Source organism: Diplotaxodon limnothrissa, linkage group LG2, assembly GCF_057381915.1.
Source record: "Diplotaxodon limnothrissa isolate DT_005_m linkage group LG2, D_limnothrissa_male_GT1.1, whole genome shotgun sequence".
In the NCBI taxonomy this organism is placed as follows: Eukaryota; Metazoa; Chordata; class Actinopteri; order Cichliformes; family Cichlidae; genus Diplotaxodon; species Diplotaxodon limnothrissa.
The window spans coordinates 22,533,363-22,552,316 of record NC_140597.1 but is presented as its reverse complement, the minus strand read 5'-3'; the positions used below and the strand labels follow the sequence as shown (position 1 = coordinate 22,552,316).

At 42.3% G+C, this 18,954-nt stretch overlaps 1 protein-coding gene across 1 annotated transcript in view; it reads right to left on the bottom strand.

The window, feature by feature from the left end:
• The window catches only part of LOC146638396 (matrix-remodeling-associated protein 5), a 28,742-nt gene that overhangs the window by 1,709 nt on the left and 8,079 nt on the right, over positions 1-18,954 (bottom strand). Inside the window, exons 4-16 of the mRNA XM_085361164.1 lie at positions 12,553-12,682; positions 11,668-11,906; positions 10,060-10,211; positions 6,786-9,842; positions 6,424-6,662; positions 5,370-5,658; positions 5,029-5,223; positions 4,387-4,905; positions 4,067-4,238; positions 3,470-3,736; positions 3,216-3,342; positions 2,823-2,903; positions 372-1,518 (exon numbers count right to left, since the gene is read on the bottom strand). Of these exons, the coding sequence (XP_085217290.1) occupies positions 372-1,518; positions 2,823-2,903; positions 3,216-3,342; positions 3,470-3,736; positions 4,067-4,238; positions 4,387-4,905; positions 5,029-5,223; positions 5,370-5,658; positions 6,424-6,662; positions 6,786-9,842; positions 10,060-10,211; positions 11,668-11,906; positions 12,553-12,682 (6,614 nt within the window). The remainder of the gene's footprint in view (positions 1-371; positions 1,519-2,822; positions 2,904-3,215; positions 3,343-3,469; positions 3,737-4,066; positions 4,239-4,386; positions 4,906-5,028; positions 5,224-5,369; positions 5,659-6,423; positions 6,663-6,785; positions 9,843-10,059; positions 10,212-11,667; positions 11,907-12,552; positions 12,683-18,954) is intronic.

Sequence of the window (18,954 nt, the reverse complement as noted above, 5' to 3'; positions counted from 1 at the left end):
AGACACAACTACAACACGGGAAAAGACCCAGGGAAACCGAGTTAACGATAAAAACCCTGAAAACCATAAATTGCACACCCGAGACTCTCGTGGCCCGGTACCAAACGACTCACGGCGCGGTACCGGTCCATGGCCCGGGGGTTGGGGACCGCTGGGGTCCCAGGTTCACCCAAGGGTTAAGAGGAAGTGCTCTTGGTCAAACAGACACATTTTGCAGTCGCTATTAAAAAGTGGGAAAATAATTAAAACTGGTCTTGGTCCAAAGACAGCGGGCATTACACAAATATATTTCTTTCTTTTTCACATATGAATGACACATAACAAAAGACATTTCTGTTTCATTAATTTTGGATAAAAAAACACAAACATACCTGTAGATCCTCTGATCACTGGCTTCCTCCCAGCTTCCAGGGCATAACGTTTCTCTGCTTGTCCTGCAACATTTTTTGCTAGGCACCGATACACTCCTTTATCAGCTGGAACTGGTCGAGAGATCCGCAGAGTTCCATTGCCTAAATAATGGGTGAACCGCTGGAGTCTAGCACCAGGCATCAACAATGTGCCATTGGGTAGTATCCATGAAAACTCTGGGTTTGGCTTGCCACGGGCAGAGCACTCAAGAATCAGTTCCCCTCCATCTGGCTTTATTGGTAAGATCTCAATATTGGGAACAGAAAAAGTAGGTTTCTCTGCTAATGATGCTACATCAAATTCAACCAAAAGTGAGGCTTCACCCATGTTGTTTTTTGCTAGACACATATACCTCCCTTCATCTGTTTTCCTTATCCCCCTCAGCTCCAAGGTACCATTTTGATGGACTTGAAAGCGACCTCCGAGGTAGGGTGCTGGGAGTGAGAGGCCATAAGGAGTAACCCACCAGACTCTTGGTTCGGGTTTTCCTTCCACTCTACAATGCAGATGTGCTGTTTGGTACGATACACCCAAAACCTTGGTGGTACTCCTCCCTTTCACACCATTGATAAAGGGTTCCTGGGGCTCAGCTTCAACTTTTATGTTCTTTACATCATCACCAGCTGAATTTCGTGCCAAACATGTGTATATTCCTTCACTAGACAGTGTCACTTTCTTTACGAGTAACATTCCACCATCCATAATCTGAAATTTGTCGGATGATGCTGGTATGACATCCTTTTGTGGTGAGATCCATGTGATTCTAGGTGTAGGTTCACCAGTTGCCTCACAACTCAGTTTGGCTGATTCTCCCAGTTTTATCGTCACTAGTGATTGTGACTTGAATCTAATTTTCGGAGCATTTGGTCCCACTTTGACGCTCACTTTTCTTTCATCTTTTCCCAGTTTGTTCTTGGCATAACAAGTGTAGTCACCCTCATCTTTTTTGCCCATCTGCTGGAGAAGTAAAGTTCCATTGCCAAACATAACATGTCGGCGGTTACGAAGGCCGCTATCATCTGACTGAAGGGCGTTGTTGATTATTGTTCCATCTGGAAGACTCCAGAAAACTTCTGGATCGGGTAGGCCAGTTGCCACACAGTCCACCTAGAATGAAGGTAGGGGAGAGGCAAGTATACCGATGAATCCAAACAGCTGATCTATACAACTGGGTATGAAGAATTATGTATTATGGAAGAATCATGGTTAAAAGAAACATGAAGTCTGCTGTTTGAGTCATCAACCCATCCTGACCCTGCTCAATAACAGCTTGATAATCTTTCCATTGGTTTTATAAGTAGAACTAAATCATATAAAGGAAAAACTAGCACATAGTAAAGTGAACTGTTAGGTCACATTGTGCCTCAAAAAACCAAAAATACCTCATGACATCGATTGATTGGTTGCTCTGCTATACAAAGATGTTTTAAGACCAACATGAAAGTTGGTCTTAATATACTTATTAGTATAGATTCTGCTATGAGAGAAATAATACATATAAATAATTATTCATAATTATGAATATAATCATGAATAATTATTAATAATTAAATATAAAATAGGGCTGCCCACACAGGAAGCAACTAGCAATGATAGGGTGAGCCCATAGAAAGTCAATGATGTTCACAAAGTTCACTAGCAACTTGAAGTTGTCAGTCCTGAGTTAAACATTTCTCAACCTTAAGGTGAGGATACTGGTGATTGGCATATTACAATGTGGAAAATATTTCAGGTATTATCTAGGTGTTTGCTAGTGACTAACAATTAGCTACAAAGCAATTTGCAATGCATCCTGTGTGAATGTCTCCTTAGACTTTTCCACCATAGAATTAATGTAACATTAGCTGATATTCATCTATATGTTGCTAACAATGATTTAGATGTAGATTTGCGGCGACTCTTCACACTTATGGGAGAAGAGGACTCAAAGCATAACAGAGCACCAGATGCCTTAACTTTAGGAATCAAGTGTTCAGGGTTCTTTCCAGGGCAAACGTCCTGAAATTACTGTTTTGTTTTGGGTTTTTTTTTTTTTGGGGGGGGGGGGGGGTTGTTTGTCTTTTTGCCTGTCCCGTTTGGCTCTTTTGCCATCAGAATTATTGTCTAAAGGCGAAGAAAGATACCCAATGGATTTACTTTTTGTTTGTTTTTGTTTTTTGCCCTTTATCCCCGTCCCTCTTCCCCACTGTTTTTCTTTCCCTCTTTCTTTCTCCCCTTTCTTTCCCCCAGTCAAATCTGTCCCGTATTTAGCAAGTGAAAATGAAATAAAATAAACAATAAAAAAAGTGAATCAAATAGACCATTACGGCAAGGCTGGGATGGTCCATTTGGTAAAGTAAATTACTGTTTTTCTTGAGACAATGGACTCAATGACTTGGCATATACTAGAGTTATCACACACAGATACATACCTGGAAGTTTTCCCCAAAAGTGACCCTGGTCTGTGCCATCCTCACATGTTCGATTTTCGGAGGGGTCATTAACACCTCAACCTAATAAAACAAATGCATAAAGTATGTTATTGTAAATAACAGCAAACCTTGGTTCATATTTCTTATCAGTCAGCTACATATTGGTGAAAGTTATGAAAATCCACGTTTAGTATTTATCACTGACACAACAGCTGCTTTAGCTTTACTCAGCCCACATTAAAAAAACAAAACAGTGAGGACAGACCTCACCTTTAATGGAAGGCACAGTGTTTTCGAACATTAATAGTTATCAACAAGGAAGCGATACTAATGAGCTTCCAAGGAGTTGGCAACAAAATGAACTGGCCCCATATTGCTCTGACTTGTTATTACCTGGAAAAGCTCCATGTCCTCTCCATTGGGTCGCTGGAAGACACACAGATAACTTCCACCATCCAGCTCAGTTAACTGAAGAATCCTTAGGGTCCCATTACGGAAAACTTTAATTGGTCTCTCTGGACTGGAGGCAGATGGGGGAGAGAAAAGGCACTGAGATTAAAGCAGTCTGGTTTAAAGGCAACCCAAACATTTTGAGTAATCTCTTTGTTAGTGTTGTACTGGTTCACAAAATGGGACATTTCAGTTACCTGTATCGATGATCCAGGATCGTTTTGGATGGTAGTTGCCAGATGGTCCCTCTCGTGGAGTCAGTAGACTCCGGACAATGGAGGTAAACAGCAGAACCATACATAGCTGAGACGGTGTGTTGACGGGATGGGGTAGCATGCCGGTGTGTTGGAGGAATGGGAAGAGGAGGAGGAGGTTGACGAGAGAAGGTAGATGAATCTGCTCTCACATCCAGCTGGATCGTTCTTTTGGCAATTCCCACAGTGTTACTGGCCAAACACTCATACCTGTGAGAGACTGATCACAGCTTAGTGACATCTTTTAAACAACTCAGCTGTCACAGAAGAACATAAGAACAACCATATTGGAATTTACTCATAAATCTGTGCTGCTTGGAACGCACGATTTTTAAAACCTGCTAATGGTTGATCAATAATGTTATTTTAAACAATCCTGTATGGAACATAAATAAGAAAACTGCATGCCAATCCCTATGTCACGGGAATTTAAAACAATTTATATGACTTATGAAAATAGGTAGAGCCAAGATAGCTGCATTCATACATACAATTATTTAATTATTTTGAAACTGTCTAAAAGAAATGGCCATCTCTTACCTCCCACCATCAGATGGCAGAACATTCTTGATGAACAGTGTCCCATTTGGGAAGACAAACAGCCTGCGTCCCAGAAACTGTGAGGGTTTGACTTGGACACCTGCTGAGAGCGTCCACTTGAGAGCAGGTGGTGGTTCACCCTTCACAGAGCAGTGAAGATAGACACTTCTGCCTGGTTGGATAGAGATTTATTGGTTTAGAAGGGTTGTGATTCTATGAACGTTTCAGCCATGTCTTTAAAAACACTTTCAATGTAGATGACAATATTTTTTTGTTGTGTGAATTCAAATTACTGGAAAATCTCTGCTTCTGTATCATACCTGGAGCAATGATCACATTATCCAGTGCTTCTTCGCTTATGCTTGGAGGCAGAGCTGCTACGTGCAGATGATAAGTAATTGTATCTGCACCTGCTGCATTGCTTGCGATACATTTATAGTTCCCTTTGCTGGAGAAATTAGCAGAATGAATGTGAAGGGTCCCATTCTGAAGCAGAGACATTGGAGAGAGGATAGTGGAAAGAGTCCCGGCATCACGAACAAATGTTTTGTCTGGGAGAATCCAGGAAATCTGGGCTGGTGGTTTGCCAGAGGCCAGGCAGTCCAGAAACACATTTTTTCCTAAGTAGACTGATATCTCTGTGGACTTGGGTGGTTGAATCTTGGGTGCTTCCGTTTGGACAGCTAAGGTGATGACCATCCGATCTGATCCGAACCTGTTCTGGGCTGTGCAAAGGTACTGTCCTCGATCCTGAAGCTGGATGTTTTTAATAACAAAAGTTCCATTTTTGAAGACTTCAAAGCGGGTACCGTGCTTGGTGTTAGCTGGGATAGTGGCACCTGAGGAGAGACCAAACCATAAAGACTTCAAAGAATTTCTGCTAGTAGAAAAAAAATAAATGGCAGACCTATTTAATACCAGACCAGAGCTGAAAGTCGAGCATATGGTAAATTGTGCCTTACCTGTTGAGACTTTCGTCCAAGCAACATTGGGTTCAGGATTCCCGGTTGCTTTGCACGGCAGGAGGACATCACTCTCTGCCAGCACTGACACGCTTGCTGTGGTAACTGTGGTAATGCGAGGTTTAGCCCCACCACCACCTTCAAACATCCATCGGAAAGGTGCAGCTGTAGGACGGCGGGAGCTAATTCGTCCTGCTATTAAATTAATCAAAGCATCAGTATTATCAGAATTAATTTCTAAACAACATATAATATAATATAATATAATATAATATAATATAATATAATATAATATAATATAATATAATATAATATAATATAGCTCTTTCAAATGACCATACCTCCAACAGGCCACCAACCTTCATGCAAAGCCCCAGCAGTGGTGTGATGGTAGGGAAGAGGAGTCGGCATGAAACCAGAAAATGATGATGATGATGAAGGCTTAGCGGAGTTTGCAGGCTGAAGGTTGCTTGTGTAAGAAGCAGTAGGCACTGCTGGTTTGGGGGTGTAAGGTCTATGTTGGGATGGAAGGTTGGGTTTAGGCAGTAAGGGGGGTGGAGTATTGTAGTAACTAGGGAGGGGTTTGGGTGTAACCATTCTCCCCAGCTGAGCAATGCGATCAAGCTGTGCCTGGAAAAAACCAAGCATGATCCTTTGTTTTAATGTCAACATTTTTCAAATAAACATAATTTCTATTACAAGAAAGAAGCCAAACTGAGCTCAGATACTGAAAAAGTTTTTCATGAAACTTTATCATCCCACATGTGTGCTATTGGACTCAATACACATTCAACTTCTAAATGAAATTTCCATTTAGCTTTGTTTTCAGTTTAAAAAAGTCAAATCTCGGATTTCAGTAGTTAATGCTTTATTTAAGAGCTAGTGCTAACTGTCTGTGTCTGTGGTGAATTTATTCACACAGATTTTATTTCCAACGGCCTGTTTGCTGCAGAAGACATTAGATTAAGCAATAGGAAGCATGAACCATACTCCCAGCCTACAAGCCTACGAGCCATATGATCATTACCCTGGGCTTAAAGAAGCAAAAAGCTCTTCAGCTTTGGAGTTTGGATGATCAAAGAAAAACCTCCTTAGACTGGTCAACAAAGGTAATCTCTGTAGGGAACGAACATTTTTCTTGATGGTAGATTATTTTATCTCGTGTAATACAACATAATGATGTGAAAAAAGACAATAGACCTGCAATACCTCACAACTTTGCAACAGATAGAGCATGGTACCATTTTTTGGTCTTCTAAGACAGTTATGCTATTTTTGTGAGGTTGTCCAATATGAGCATGTCTCTGCCAGACATTTTCTTATGAGTATTTACGTACAAAATTAGACAAAACAAACCATGTGAACTCTATACCAGCCCCAAGCCCCCCATTATACCTGTCTGTATCTGTTCCTCAGCCTGGTTAGAAACAGTTGGTCTTTTGTTTGGGTCGTGCCATCCACATGATGATTCTGACGATGATGCTGGGATAGGTGGGTGTTTGAGTAAGTCAGTCTGATATTCCCTGCTCCTGAAACAGTGGGTGTGGGTTTGACTGTTTCAGCTGTAATTTCTGGTCTGTTGGTGACAAATGCGCCATGAGCCCATGGGTGCGGGAGAGCTGCAGGGTGTGACCCTAGGATGAGAACCATGAATTGCAATAAGGCTTAAAATTACAGAAAATAACAGAAAACTAATATTGTTGTGTGTTCAACCCACACTTTTTAGAAAGGAAATTATAGCATGCTACTTTATTTACCTTGATTTTGATGAGGTAAAGATCTTTGTCCTGGCCAGGAAGGGTACAGGGGATAATGATGATGACGATGATGGTGTAAAGACCAGCTAGAGGTTGGAGGGACTCTGGGAGGCTGGAAATGCCTGCCTGGATTCACATTAGTGTGCCTTCCTGTGTTTCTGTCTTGGTTTCCATATGTAACCCTCTGGGTGGTAGTTTGTCCTCTTCCCTGGTTGGTTTGATGAAGCCAGGGGTGAAGGGGCTCCATTATGGGGAAATTGCTCATTTGAGGCTTTACAGTTGGTTTGTGTATCCATTTGTCTTCTCTTTGTGTGCCCTCATCTCTGGTTCCACCTTTTGCTGAATGTGATGTAAAGATGTTGGAGGATGAAGACTTTGCGTACATTAGTGTTTTCTTCTCTGGTGAAGGTCGAGTGTAAAATCTCGGTTGTGTTGTTGACCTCAAGATATCTCGTGTATTGTAGCTCTCTGTAACCAACTTTTCTGTGTCTTTCTTTCTCCCTTCTGTTTCTATTTGATATTTCTCTTGCTCCTCCAATGCTTTTAGAAGCAGGTTTTTATTGTTGATGCCATTTCCTTGAGTTTGTTTTGTCATCTCTACTTTATTTATCTCGGGTTTCTTTAAGTGTACAACATCCTTCGTCTTTTCTTCAACAGGCTGTAAAGCTGAATTATTTATTTTAGGAGTGACGATTGTCTTTGGATTAGGTAAATGGTTTCTACCTGGCAAATGACCTACGTGGGGATTAGTCTCCTTAACTGATGGAAAGGGGGTAATGCTAATTGCAAGCTGCTGAGCTGTAATAAGGATTTCACTATTTAAATCTTCCTTAGCATCCAAACTGTCACCAGTTTTGTAATTATATTCATCATAGTACTCATCTTCCTCTGTCTGATACTCAGCAGATAAGGTTTCATAGCTTTCCACTGTGGTTGGAACAGTTGTTGCAGTTGTAGTAGTTGTAGTAGTGGTAGTTGTAATGGGCGTTGTTGTCATTGGAGTGGTGGTTGTTGTTGGGGGAAGAGTTGTTTGGGGTTTGTTTGATGAATGGTAGAGGGGGTTAAGATGTGGGTGGATTCTTCTCACTGGGGGTTTTCTACGTCTGTAAGGGCGCCTTCTTCTGTTTGAACCAGCAGAAACAAAGTCAACGTTTCTTCCTCCCTCTCCTAAGTGCTTATTTTCTGACTGTTCGACTGGGTGACGAACTCCAGAAGGAACTGTAGTCCTGGGAGAAGCAGTCTGAAGAATCTGACTTTCTAATGTTTCAGAGTGTTTTTTCACATCCTCCTTCTGGCCTGTGTTTGAATGTACCTCAGGATTAAGTTTCGCATTGATAGGAAAATCTGTCTGAGGTGTAGTGGTGTGATGTAAGTTGTAAGCAGCAGTATTAACCATAGTGGCAACTGCAGTTGTAGGCTTGGCTGTACTTGGCTGGATGATTACCGTGCTTGGCTCCTCAAGTGTCTGCTCAGTGGGCAGAGCAGCACCTGGTTTCGCATTAGCTTTTGCCAGTATCTCTGCCCAACGATTTGGATCCAACTCCTTAATGGATTTATTAGGTTTTCTCTTTGAATCTTTCATTCGTATCCTTTTCGAAAAACCGTTAGGATTCCTTTGCCTCGATCCTACCTTCTCAGGGAGTTGTGTAGAAAAAGGACGCACAATTTCTTGAAAATCTCCCCCTGAGCCTTCTCGTTCTTCCAAAGCAACTGTCAAGATAGGATGCTCTTTCTCAGTTTGTACTTTAGTCTTTTCAGAAGCCTTTTCTCCCCTGACTTCCACTATGTGAGTCAGCATGTCAGCTCCATACAGATTGGAGGCCAAGCAGCTATATTCCCCTGCATCTTCTAGCGTCAGTCTTCTTACAACCAACGTCCCATTCTCCATCACTTCTGCTCTTCTTGTCTGTTGTGTGGGGAGAAGAACTTGATTTCTGGGTAGATACCATATAGTGTGACTGGGATGAGCCGAGGTCACCTCACAAGGAAGAGAGAAAGTGTTCCCTCTCTCAACTGTAATTTTCTCACCATTGAAAGCTGTTGGACTCAGTGAGCGCTCTTTGATGGTTAGTCTCAAGGGCATCAAGTCCACACCGGCTTTAGTTCTGACAATACAGTGGTAGACACCGGAGTCAGACAGTGTGGCATTCAAAATCACAAGCTGCCCATTTTCAGAAATGTGTATTTTATCAGTTACATCCTCCACAACGGACAAATCTGGAAGCATCCACTCCATTTTCACCTGTGGATCAGATGCAATGACACTGCACTCTAAGTTAACCTTTGATCCTTCAAGAGCAGTCTGAACGCGTCCTGCTGTCCCTCTGCGAATTAGTGCCCAGGAAGACGCAAAGTCACTGTCATCTTCAGCCCTGTGGATGTTGATGTCCTTTGTAATTAAAGTAGTGAAATCCATCACCAGTTTCTTGGTCGTTGTCTGCTTTCTATTAAGCCTCAAAGTGACTCTGGGTTGAAGCAGCCATGAGGGTTCTGCTACCAAATACCCTTTTAGTTCTGTGAAATATGGAGAGTTCTCATTCACAGCTTGTGTGTACTGATAGGTTACTCCACTTGCATTTCCCCTCTGATGACCTCTCTCCAAAATTGCAGGGCTTTCGTAGTAATACGCAACCAGTTGCCACAGATTTTGCAATTTCTCTCGATCAATCTCGCATTCAATAGCAGTCACCAGTGATACATTGACAGATAAGTCCCTAGGTGAACGTGGATTTGCCGCCCACGTCATAGGTGAACTGTCTCCAGGATGGCGAACATCACATGCCACATGAGCACTGTTTCCATGGCTATCTGAGAGAACAATGGTCAAATGACCTAAAGGTTTTTCAAAGTCCCGAGTGTATGGAGTGTCAGGCTCTGCTTCTGATTCAGCCCACACTGGATTGTCCCACTTTTTGAGAGGGGAACGAAGAGCCGGTCGTTCACATGTAAGCTTGTCTGGAGTTAACCCGAGAAAAAGGGTCCCATTCAGGTGCTGAGGTGAGGAACACTGTGGGCATATGTCTTTGGATCCACGTTCCTTCTTACACTTTATTACTCCTGGAAGGATGTGAGGGGAAAAAGTTTGGAGGGAAAAGTAAGGCATTGAGGTAAAATAAGGGAAAATATAAGAGATGATAGGAAAACAAGGTGAAATAGTGAAATTACAATGAATTAGAGAAAGTGCATGTACCATAAAAAATATTTAATGATAATATGTTTCCAGGCTTTCAAAGTGCTCATGTGATGAAATAGGGCTAGGGTTATGCTTTCATACCTTCATGTGTGGAGCTCCATTCCATCAACCAGTGGAGCTGACAGTTGCAGGTCCAAGGATTACCATGTAACGAGAGGAGCTCAAGTCTGGGAGCTGTCTGCAGAGCTCCGGCAGGTAACTGCTCCAACAGATTGTCTGATAGATGTAAGTGTCTGAGACAAAAACATTTACACGGTGTCTTTGTTAAAGGGTCTTCAGAGTGATGGGGAATGGAAAGATTGTTGAGTACATTGCACATATTGAAAGGAAACACATGTATTACATTACCTGTGTATCCAATCCTATCCTAGATCCACAATGCAAGAATTTTAGGAACTATCGAAACTCTTTAAACACTGTTTTCGGGGTCCTGTTTAGCTTCTGTTTGAAGGTTGCTACACTAAGAGAAATTTCTGAGCAACACATATGTGATTGGTCTGAGAGTAAGCATACATTAACTGAAACAATCATTTTGGGGGCTATTATCAGTTGCACTGGGAGCTAAAGGCCTCTAAAAAGTGTCTTCTTATATTCAACACATAAAAACACAGAAAATGTCACTTGTAATCAGACATTATGTTGCTTAAACTAAAACAGTACATCTCTCTGCCTACTTCAGGATTACGCAATCCAAAACACACGACAAAAACACAGCTCCAGTTTGTTAAGGCATGAGTCTGGGTTTGCTCTCACAACCATCAGCTGGCTAATATGGGACATTAACATTTCTATTGGCGGCACCATGCAAACCAAAAAAGAAATAAATAAAAAAATAGGATGGCAGTCTCCTTACAATCAGGTGAAATCTGCTGTTGCCTGGTGATTTCATTGGATTTTTTGATATTTAGCAGCCAGTTTTCAGTAGCTGTGGTGACCAACATGTCTGACCGACCACTTTTAATGGAAGGTGACTGCACGGGTCATCTGTTAGAAGCGACCTAACTCAAGATTTCTGAACACCTAAATCCTTTTACAGTTAAATGAAAGCAGCTATGTCACTACTTCTGGAAGAATTTCAGTTTTAGATCAATATGGTTCCAGTTCCAGCCTTTGAATTCAAGTTGATGTAAATTTCTGCAAATGCAGATGGTCATTTGTTTTTATTTATTTATTTTAAAATTATATTTACATCTAATCACTATATTATCAGAAACAGACTGCATGGAATTACAAACTCAAGTCCATTACAGTACAAACTGATAGCAGACCGACTCCATTAATTTTCATTTCATTGCCATCTTGAGGCATCATGATGACAGCAGCTGACTTAAACTGGTTACAGACCCGGTCTTCATGGCAACCATTTAATAGGCAACAAGATAGCAAATTCATTACACATGGTTGTAATAATTTCCTTTGTGCTGTGGTGCCTTGTAGCATAAGTATGCAGTGCTCAAAGGAGAACCGCACAGAGTTTACGTTTGTTTGTCAGGTTCTTTGAGCCATTCTAGTTTCTAAATGAATGCCAGGGCACAAGGTTTCCTAGTAGAGAGCTACACTGTGAACCATATTTTGAACGGCTTGGCTTACTTGCGTATATTTACTTCCAATCAAAATAATGTAAATAGATAATTAGGTACAAACTCAATAACCTCAAGTTAGTTTCAGATAAATTTCTCGATGTCTTACTTGAGTCCTGAGGTCCAAAAGTGTCCTAGTACTGACACTGTTATGAAGGTATGCGGGTGGACCTCTTTGAGAAGGTTCCCCTCCAGCTGCAGGAGTTTTAGGGAGGTCAGGCCAGAAAAGGAGTATGGCTCTATAAAGTCTATAAGGTTGTGGTCCAAATGGAGACGAATCAAACCGACAAGACCCTCGAACAAACCAGGATTTATTGACGTTAGCTTGTTGTAACTCAGCTTCAAGATCTGTAAAATAGTGAATGACAGAACTATGAAAAGACAGAAAGACATTTTCAAAGATAGCTGCAGTCTTTAGTTGGCCTGTGATGTTGCTACGGCACAAGAGTAATCAGGCAGTTGCAGTTGAGCCTCATTCCACCTGTCTAATGTGCAGTAATAAAGTCCAGAGTCTCTCATTTTTAATTCTGATGTAATTGCATGGATCACTGGTGTGTTTAAAAAGCTAATTTAGGCGTTGATCAGATCCATCTGGACCCAACAGGACTCATTGCAACTTTAGTCAAGCAATCAAAGAACAGCTAATTACTGGCTTATATGTGGTTTACACAGGAGAAGATTGAACTCTGTGCATACACTGTATGCCATTAGTGTTCGTTTCTTTTACACTTATCATTTCTTCATTGTAATCTGTGTTTCCATAAAAAACATTTAATGTCACTGGTAGAAAGAGAAAAACCATCTGATCTACAGAGTGTGATGCAGAAGTAAACTTGGCTGTTGAATGAAATTTCCACTTATGACCTAATCAAGTTTGAGTCCAGTGAGTTTTGACTTTTTATTTTGATAAAAGCAGCAGTTCCTTCTGTTTATACCAACTGTAATAAACAGGGTCAAGATATGAATGTGATGTATACAAAGAGACAAACTGTACCTGTAGTGATCTCAGGCTGTAAAAAGCTCCAGGATGAACCATGTTAATGTCGTTGCCATGCAACATGAGCATTTCTAGCTGCCGCAGTGACCTGAATTCAGACCCCTCCACCTCCGTCAGGCTGTTATATCTGTTAGAGAAAACAAACAGGACCAGGTACTGTTATGGCATAAGGCGAAGAAGGCAACAATATTCAGCAATCTATGTGTGTAAATGTGACCTTTCAGATAAAAGGAAAATGCTTGAAGGACTGACAAGTGGAAAGAATGAAGGGTGACAGAGAGTGTTCAGACAGACTTTGACCCACAATGGTTTTTTCCTCCTTAAAGCTTTCCTATTTTTAAATCAGAGGAAACGCATGTGCAGATTCAAGTGATTTATCTTCTTTACAAAGAAGATCTAAAACAGCACCAATGTGGAACAGGAAGTAGCCTAACATGTTCAGAAAGTAGGCGCAGTTTTCTAAGATATTATTTCTATTATTTCTAACAGTTCCAGAGTAAAAAAAAAAAAAGACAAAATGATCATGATATGTCAGCATTTCCAGTAACTGGTTATGAACTTTTCATATAGCTTTGCCATGCAAAACCACTCTGCAAACCTCCTCAAAACCTCTTCTGGCATCAACATCAACACAAAAACTGAGCTGGTGCTTCATGGCTCCTTTAAGTGTAGCGTGTATGTGGCCATGCACTTTTGTCCATACATTCATTCATGTCAACATTTATCAGAAACAGCTACATCCTCAGCCCCACATCGACTATACGAGTCTCAAGTATGTTAGACTACTTGGTGTTTAGAAGTCAGCCTCCATCTCCTTACAGCTTTAAATCCCCATGTGCTACAGCAGTCCCCTGTGCTGTAGGCGGTCCATACCATCCTCCAGGCCATTTACTGAACAGTTCCTTTGAAAGACAGTGGAAACCCGCAGTTTTCTTTTGAATTCAAACTGCATGTCTCTAAACCTACACTAAAGGAAACAGGCCCAAGAGTCTAAATAAAACACCCAAACATGTCTGGTGTGAACATTTAGAGTTAAAATCCCTCCACCCTATTTTCAGGGTGGTCCCGTCATCGGAAGTTTTAAATCTGTTTGTTCCCTAAAGGCTCGTGGTCCCCTTCCAAATGTATTGTCTGTGCAGTGTCCTGCCGAAATTCCCTTTGTTCCTAATACTATAGACGCCGCCGCCACACACAAAGTCATCAGGAGTCAATATGGAATCGTAAGCCTTCGCTCTCGCATCGTAGCCCTGAGTGTTTCTTGGCTTCACTTTGGAGAGCTGTAGCTGTAGGAACACTCATGTCCGATTTAGTCTGAGTGAACGTTAAACAAACGCTGCCATGCAAGCGTCCGAGTACATCTTATAATGTCTGACTGAGCCCGTGTAAGAAAAGCACAAGTCATTTGTCCTCTGAACTTTTACAATCAACAAGTGAAAGACATGTGGCCTATATGCTCTACCCAGGCAGCTCCTAAAATGGTCTCTTAAACTAAATGGAGTTTATTTTCCAATGGGACAGTTTGCATCTTTGTCCGATGGTGACAACAGTTCAGACAAATGACTAGACATTATTGTCAAGAGTTCAGGTGTAAGCATGGCTGCTGGTCGTACTAAGCTTCCTAGTGAAACATCAAACACGTAGTGGTTAAAGCCTTGATTAAACTACGAGTCCCCTAGGGTCCACTTTACTCTATGGAACATATATTTCATCATCAGACAGTAAACACCTGTGATGTAATCCAACGTGCACCGCCGTAGAAATGTAAGTACACATCAGTGCAGTCCAGAGCTGTTGAGATCAAGTCCACCTGGGCACAGGGACCTCGGGAGGAAAGGACTGTTGCAGAAACAACACACTCTTCACTAGCAGAGACAGTGCCAACGCTTTCAGGCAGAACGCACAACAATTTTTGGTCCGTTCGCTCCAGCTAGCGGTCAGCGCAGTGCATGCCGTTCCCTATGTGAAAGGGTCTTAAATCAGGCCTTCACATATGCATCAAGTATGCATATCCCACCCAGTGGCAGACTTCAAAGAAGTATAAGAGGAATGACTGAATGAATTAATCCACAGAGGAGAATAATTGAGGCATGACTAATAAAATAATCACCATTTAAAGAAGATAAACAGGATTTTTGGGAACTTCAGAAATGCTGGGTTCATTTCAGATGGACATACAGCAGATGAAAAAAGCCTTTTTAATTTTAGTTGTTGACTAGCAGCTTATAAAACTAAGCTAACATGAGCCTCAGAAGGTCCGATACTCTGTAGAAAACTGTTTTTATTCTTTCCAGCGTTTTTTTTTCTTTTTAATGGCTTGATGGCTACGTACATGATGTAACCTTTGCTTTAAATTATAGGCAAACACAGGTGTTACCAATCACATTAACAAGGTTAAGTCCATTTCTAAGCCTTAATTAATGTGATTTATAATACCTGTGTTTACCTACGATTCTCTGTCAAAACAGAAAACATGGAAACCTACAAACTGCCTTGGTGTACATACAGCTCTTACACCCAGGAGTAGGGATGGGTACCGGTATCCGGTGCCATCATGGCACCGGTTCTGACATAAACGGTAGTAACCAGACCGAAAAACAGCGCACATTTCGGTGCTTTATTTCGGTGCTTTTTTTTTCCTGAGCTGTGATACACTTTAGATTCTAGCCAATCATTTTACATTTCCGAGGATAGTAGGCGGGTCCAGGTACGTACGTTCTTTTAGAGCAGAGCTACAGATTAAAAATGACCAAGGCAAATCAAAAGTCTGGCTGTACTTCACAGCAAAAGATGCAAACTCAGCAGCAACAAGTGCTTTAAGCTGATACTGTGATACTGTCAAAGGAGGTAACACCTCAAATCCGATGAAACACCTGGCGACGCATAGACCGTGCACAGCTACTGTGGGTGTGGTGCTTGTTATCGGACCCGGAGTTAGCAACATCCCCCAAAAACCCGAAGACGAGAGTCCTGGCCCCTAGCCCTGCCAGTGTAGCAGAAATGATGACAGATGATGATGCAGCAGCAGCCGTTGCTTAATGTTGTTCGTGTGTAATTTATGCTGAGTAGGCTAACCACGTTATTACATTAATGCATGTAAGGTGAACTAGCAAACACCGTCGTAGTTACATGCGGCTGTCTTCTTGTTTGATGGCAGATGCTCCCTTCACCCTGGCCAAAAAGGCTAAAATGACCAAAGAAAAAGTGGAAAACAGCTAAACATGAGAGGTTTTTGGACAAAGTTTGTGTTTTTTTCCATTGTTTAAGCACTGCTTCCAGCCAAGAGTGATGCCATATATGCCCTATAGCTGCAGAAAAGGCTAACATTGTTATCTTTTTACAAAAAAAGAGCTGAACATGAGAGGTTTTTGGACCAATTTTGTGTTCTCCATTCTTTAAGCACCGGTTTGAGCACCGTTTCAAAAGTACCGGTTTGGTACTGGTATCGGATAAAACCTAAATGATACCCATCCCTACCCAGGAGTGATTCACAGGAGCTGAAGTTTGCTCTCTGCTTGTTTAATTTCAGAGCAGATAAAGTACAGATGGTTCCAGCATCTCTGCTGTGCTACAGTTAAATCAGGTAAGATTTTCCTGTACACTTTTGATTGCACTTTGTACAACATTATATTATGTGCAATATTGTTGCAGATGTGAAAATGTTTTTGCTGAAGGGTGTAACTTCATGTTAATTTTTTATTTGTCTTGCTCTAATTCATTCAGTAACTGTCCCTGCAGTGTAAAACCTGCATTATGCTTTGATTCAGCTGCAGCGGCGTGATAGCTTTTCACACAGAACAGGAGCCCATATGGAAACTGTTTGCCTCCTGTGAACTGCAGGTTGGCACTGCATGGTGCTTAGTGGACCACATACCCCCTGAAGTACTTATATTAGGATGCATATAATGAGTTAAAGTATCATAAATAGAATAATCTATGAAAAAGTAAGTAAACTACACTCGTGAAATGCAGTGAAAGGTTTTTCCCAAAACAGAGCCTCACACCCAAACCCCTCCTGTGGACAGTAGTGTTGTTTGCCAAGCAGTTTGATAGATGGATATGTATTGTTTGGAGCCAAGATAATTAGACAAGGCTGTGTGTTACATACAAAACAGTGGCTGGTGATTTTTTTTCCTACTGTGCTGGAGGGCAGTGAAAGCTCTATCCATAATTCCCACATGGAAGCTATTAGGAGATTTACTCTAGTACCACATGCTGGTGCTAAGCCCTTATCTTCTGGGCTTAAGGCAAATGTTGTCATATTAAATGCACCAGGGCCACTTGCTGCCTGGGGTTTCTTTAGTTGATATGGCAGGTTGATAAGATGCATGGCAAGCAATAATCCTTCTTCTTGATTGTAATCTCTCTTTAAATTCAAATTCAAATTCAAATTCAAATTTTATTTGTCACACACACACAACCATACACAGTATGACATGGGGGTGAAATGCTTGTAGCTGTACAATGCCCGACCATTAAATGACAGAAGAAAAGTTTTACAATATTTACAATTTACTACAAAAATTTACAAATTAACTTAGGAATTTACAGTAAAGAATGTGAAAATAGCAGAAGAGATTATAAAGATAAGGATTATAAATTATAGGAATTATAGGATTATAGGAAATGTGTGGTGGTGCGTGTGGTGACGTGTGTGAGAGTCCAGTCTTATAGTGACGTGTTTGGGAGAGTCCAGTCCTACACCTGGTTCAGGCCCCGAATAGCCTGGGGGAAGAAGCTCCTCTTCATTCTCTCTGTTTTGGCCTTAAGGGAGCGGAAGCGCTTCCCAGACCTCAACAGTGAGAAGAGTCCATTGTTGGGATGGGAGAGGTCCATCATAATCTTCCTAGCTTTGGACTTGCACCGCTTGGTGTAGATGGACAGCAGGTCAGGGAGCTCTGATTGAATGATGCGTTCTGCCGAGCGCACCACCCTTTGCAGATCTCGTCTGTCCTGCTTGGTGCTGTTCCCAAACCAGGTGCAGATGTTTGCCGTCAGGATGCTCTCGATGGTGCAGGAGTAGAAGTTCTTGAGCACCTTCAGTGGCAGATGGAAGTCTCTAAGTCTTCTGAGGAAGAAGAGACGCTGACGGGCTTTCTTAACCAGGGTGTTGATGTGACAGGACCATGACAGGTCCTGAGTGATGTGGACACCCAGGTATCGGAAACTGTCCACTCTCTCCACTGGCGTGCCACTGATGATGAGGGGTTTGTAATTCCTCGCCTGCTTTGTAGTGAAGTCTACGATCAGCTCCTTAGTCTTGCTGACGTTTAGGAGGAGGTTATTCTCCTGGCACCAGGTCTCCAGGTTCCTAATCTCCTCCAGGTAGGCCGTCTCGATGTTGTCGGAGATCAGGCCCACAACAGCAGTGTCGTCAGCAAACTTGACAATGGAGGGGGTGTCGGATGTGGCTACACAGTCATAAGTGTACAGTGAGTACAGCAGGGGGCTTAAAACACAGCCCTGAGGCACTCCAGTGCTGAGTGAGATGGAGGGGGAGACTTGTTTTCCCACCCTCACTGATTGGGGTCTGTCTGTGAGGAAGTTGAGGATCCACTGACACAGTGATGAGCTGAGTCCTAGATCCGTCAACTTGGTGAAAAGCTTAGAGGGAATTATTGTGTTGAATGCTGAACTGTAGTCCACGAACAGCATCCTAACATAATTCCCTCTGCCAGTGTCCAGGTGACTCGGGGATGTGTGGAGCAGGTGAGATATGGCATCGTCTGTGGAACGATTAGTCCGGTAAGCAAACTGAAGTGAGTCGATGGTGGGAGGAAGTGAAGAAGTGATGTGATCTCTCATCAGTCTTTCAAAACACTTCATCACAATTGAAGTCAGTGCTACTGGACGGTAGTCATTGTGGCAAGCGGGCTGTTGTTTCTTTGGAACAGGGACAATAATGGACCGTTTGAAGCACGTGGGAACCACAGCTTGGGCCAGGGAGAGGTTGAAGATCTCCGTGAACACCGGTGCTAGTTGATCAGCGCAGGCTCTAAGGACCCGGCCAGGGATTGCATCTGGTCCTGCTGCCTTCCTGGTGTTCACCCTCCTGAAGGTGTTCCTCACGGCATGCTCTGTGATGACGAATGCATTTTCTTCACTGGTGCACTCCGAGCGCGCGCAGCCATTTGTTGTTTTAATTGCTGCGGCGTCGAAGCGAGCATAAAACGTGTTCAGCTCATCAGCCAGTGAAGCATCTGCATTCATCATTGAAGAAGCTGGTCGTTTATAGTCCGTTATAGTCCGCAGTCCTTTCCACAGGCTCCTAGAGTCGCACTGTCGTAGCTGTGACTCTAGTTTTTCCCCGTAGCTCCGCTTTGCCTTTCGGACCATATTACCGGAGACAAGCCCTTCATTGTAGGCAGCGGTGCGTGATCTCAGAGCGTCGCGGATGTTTTT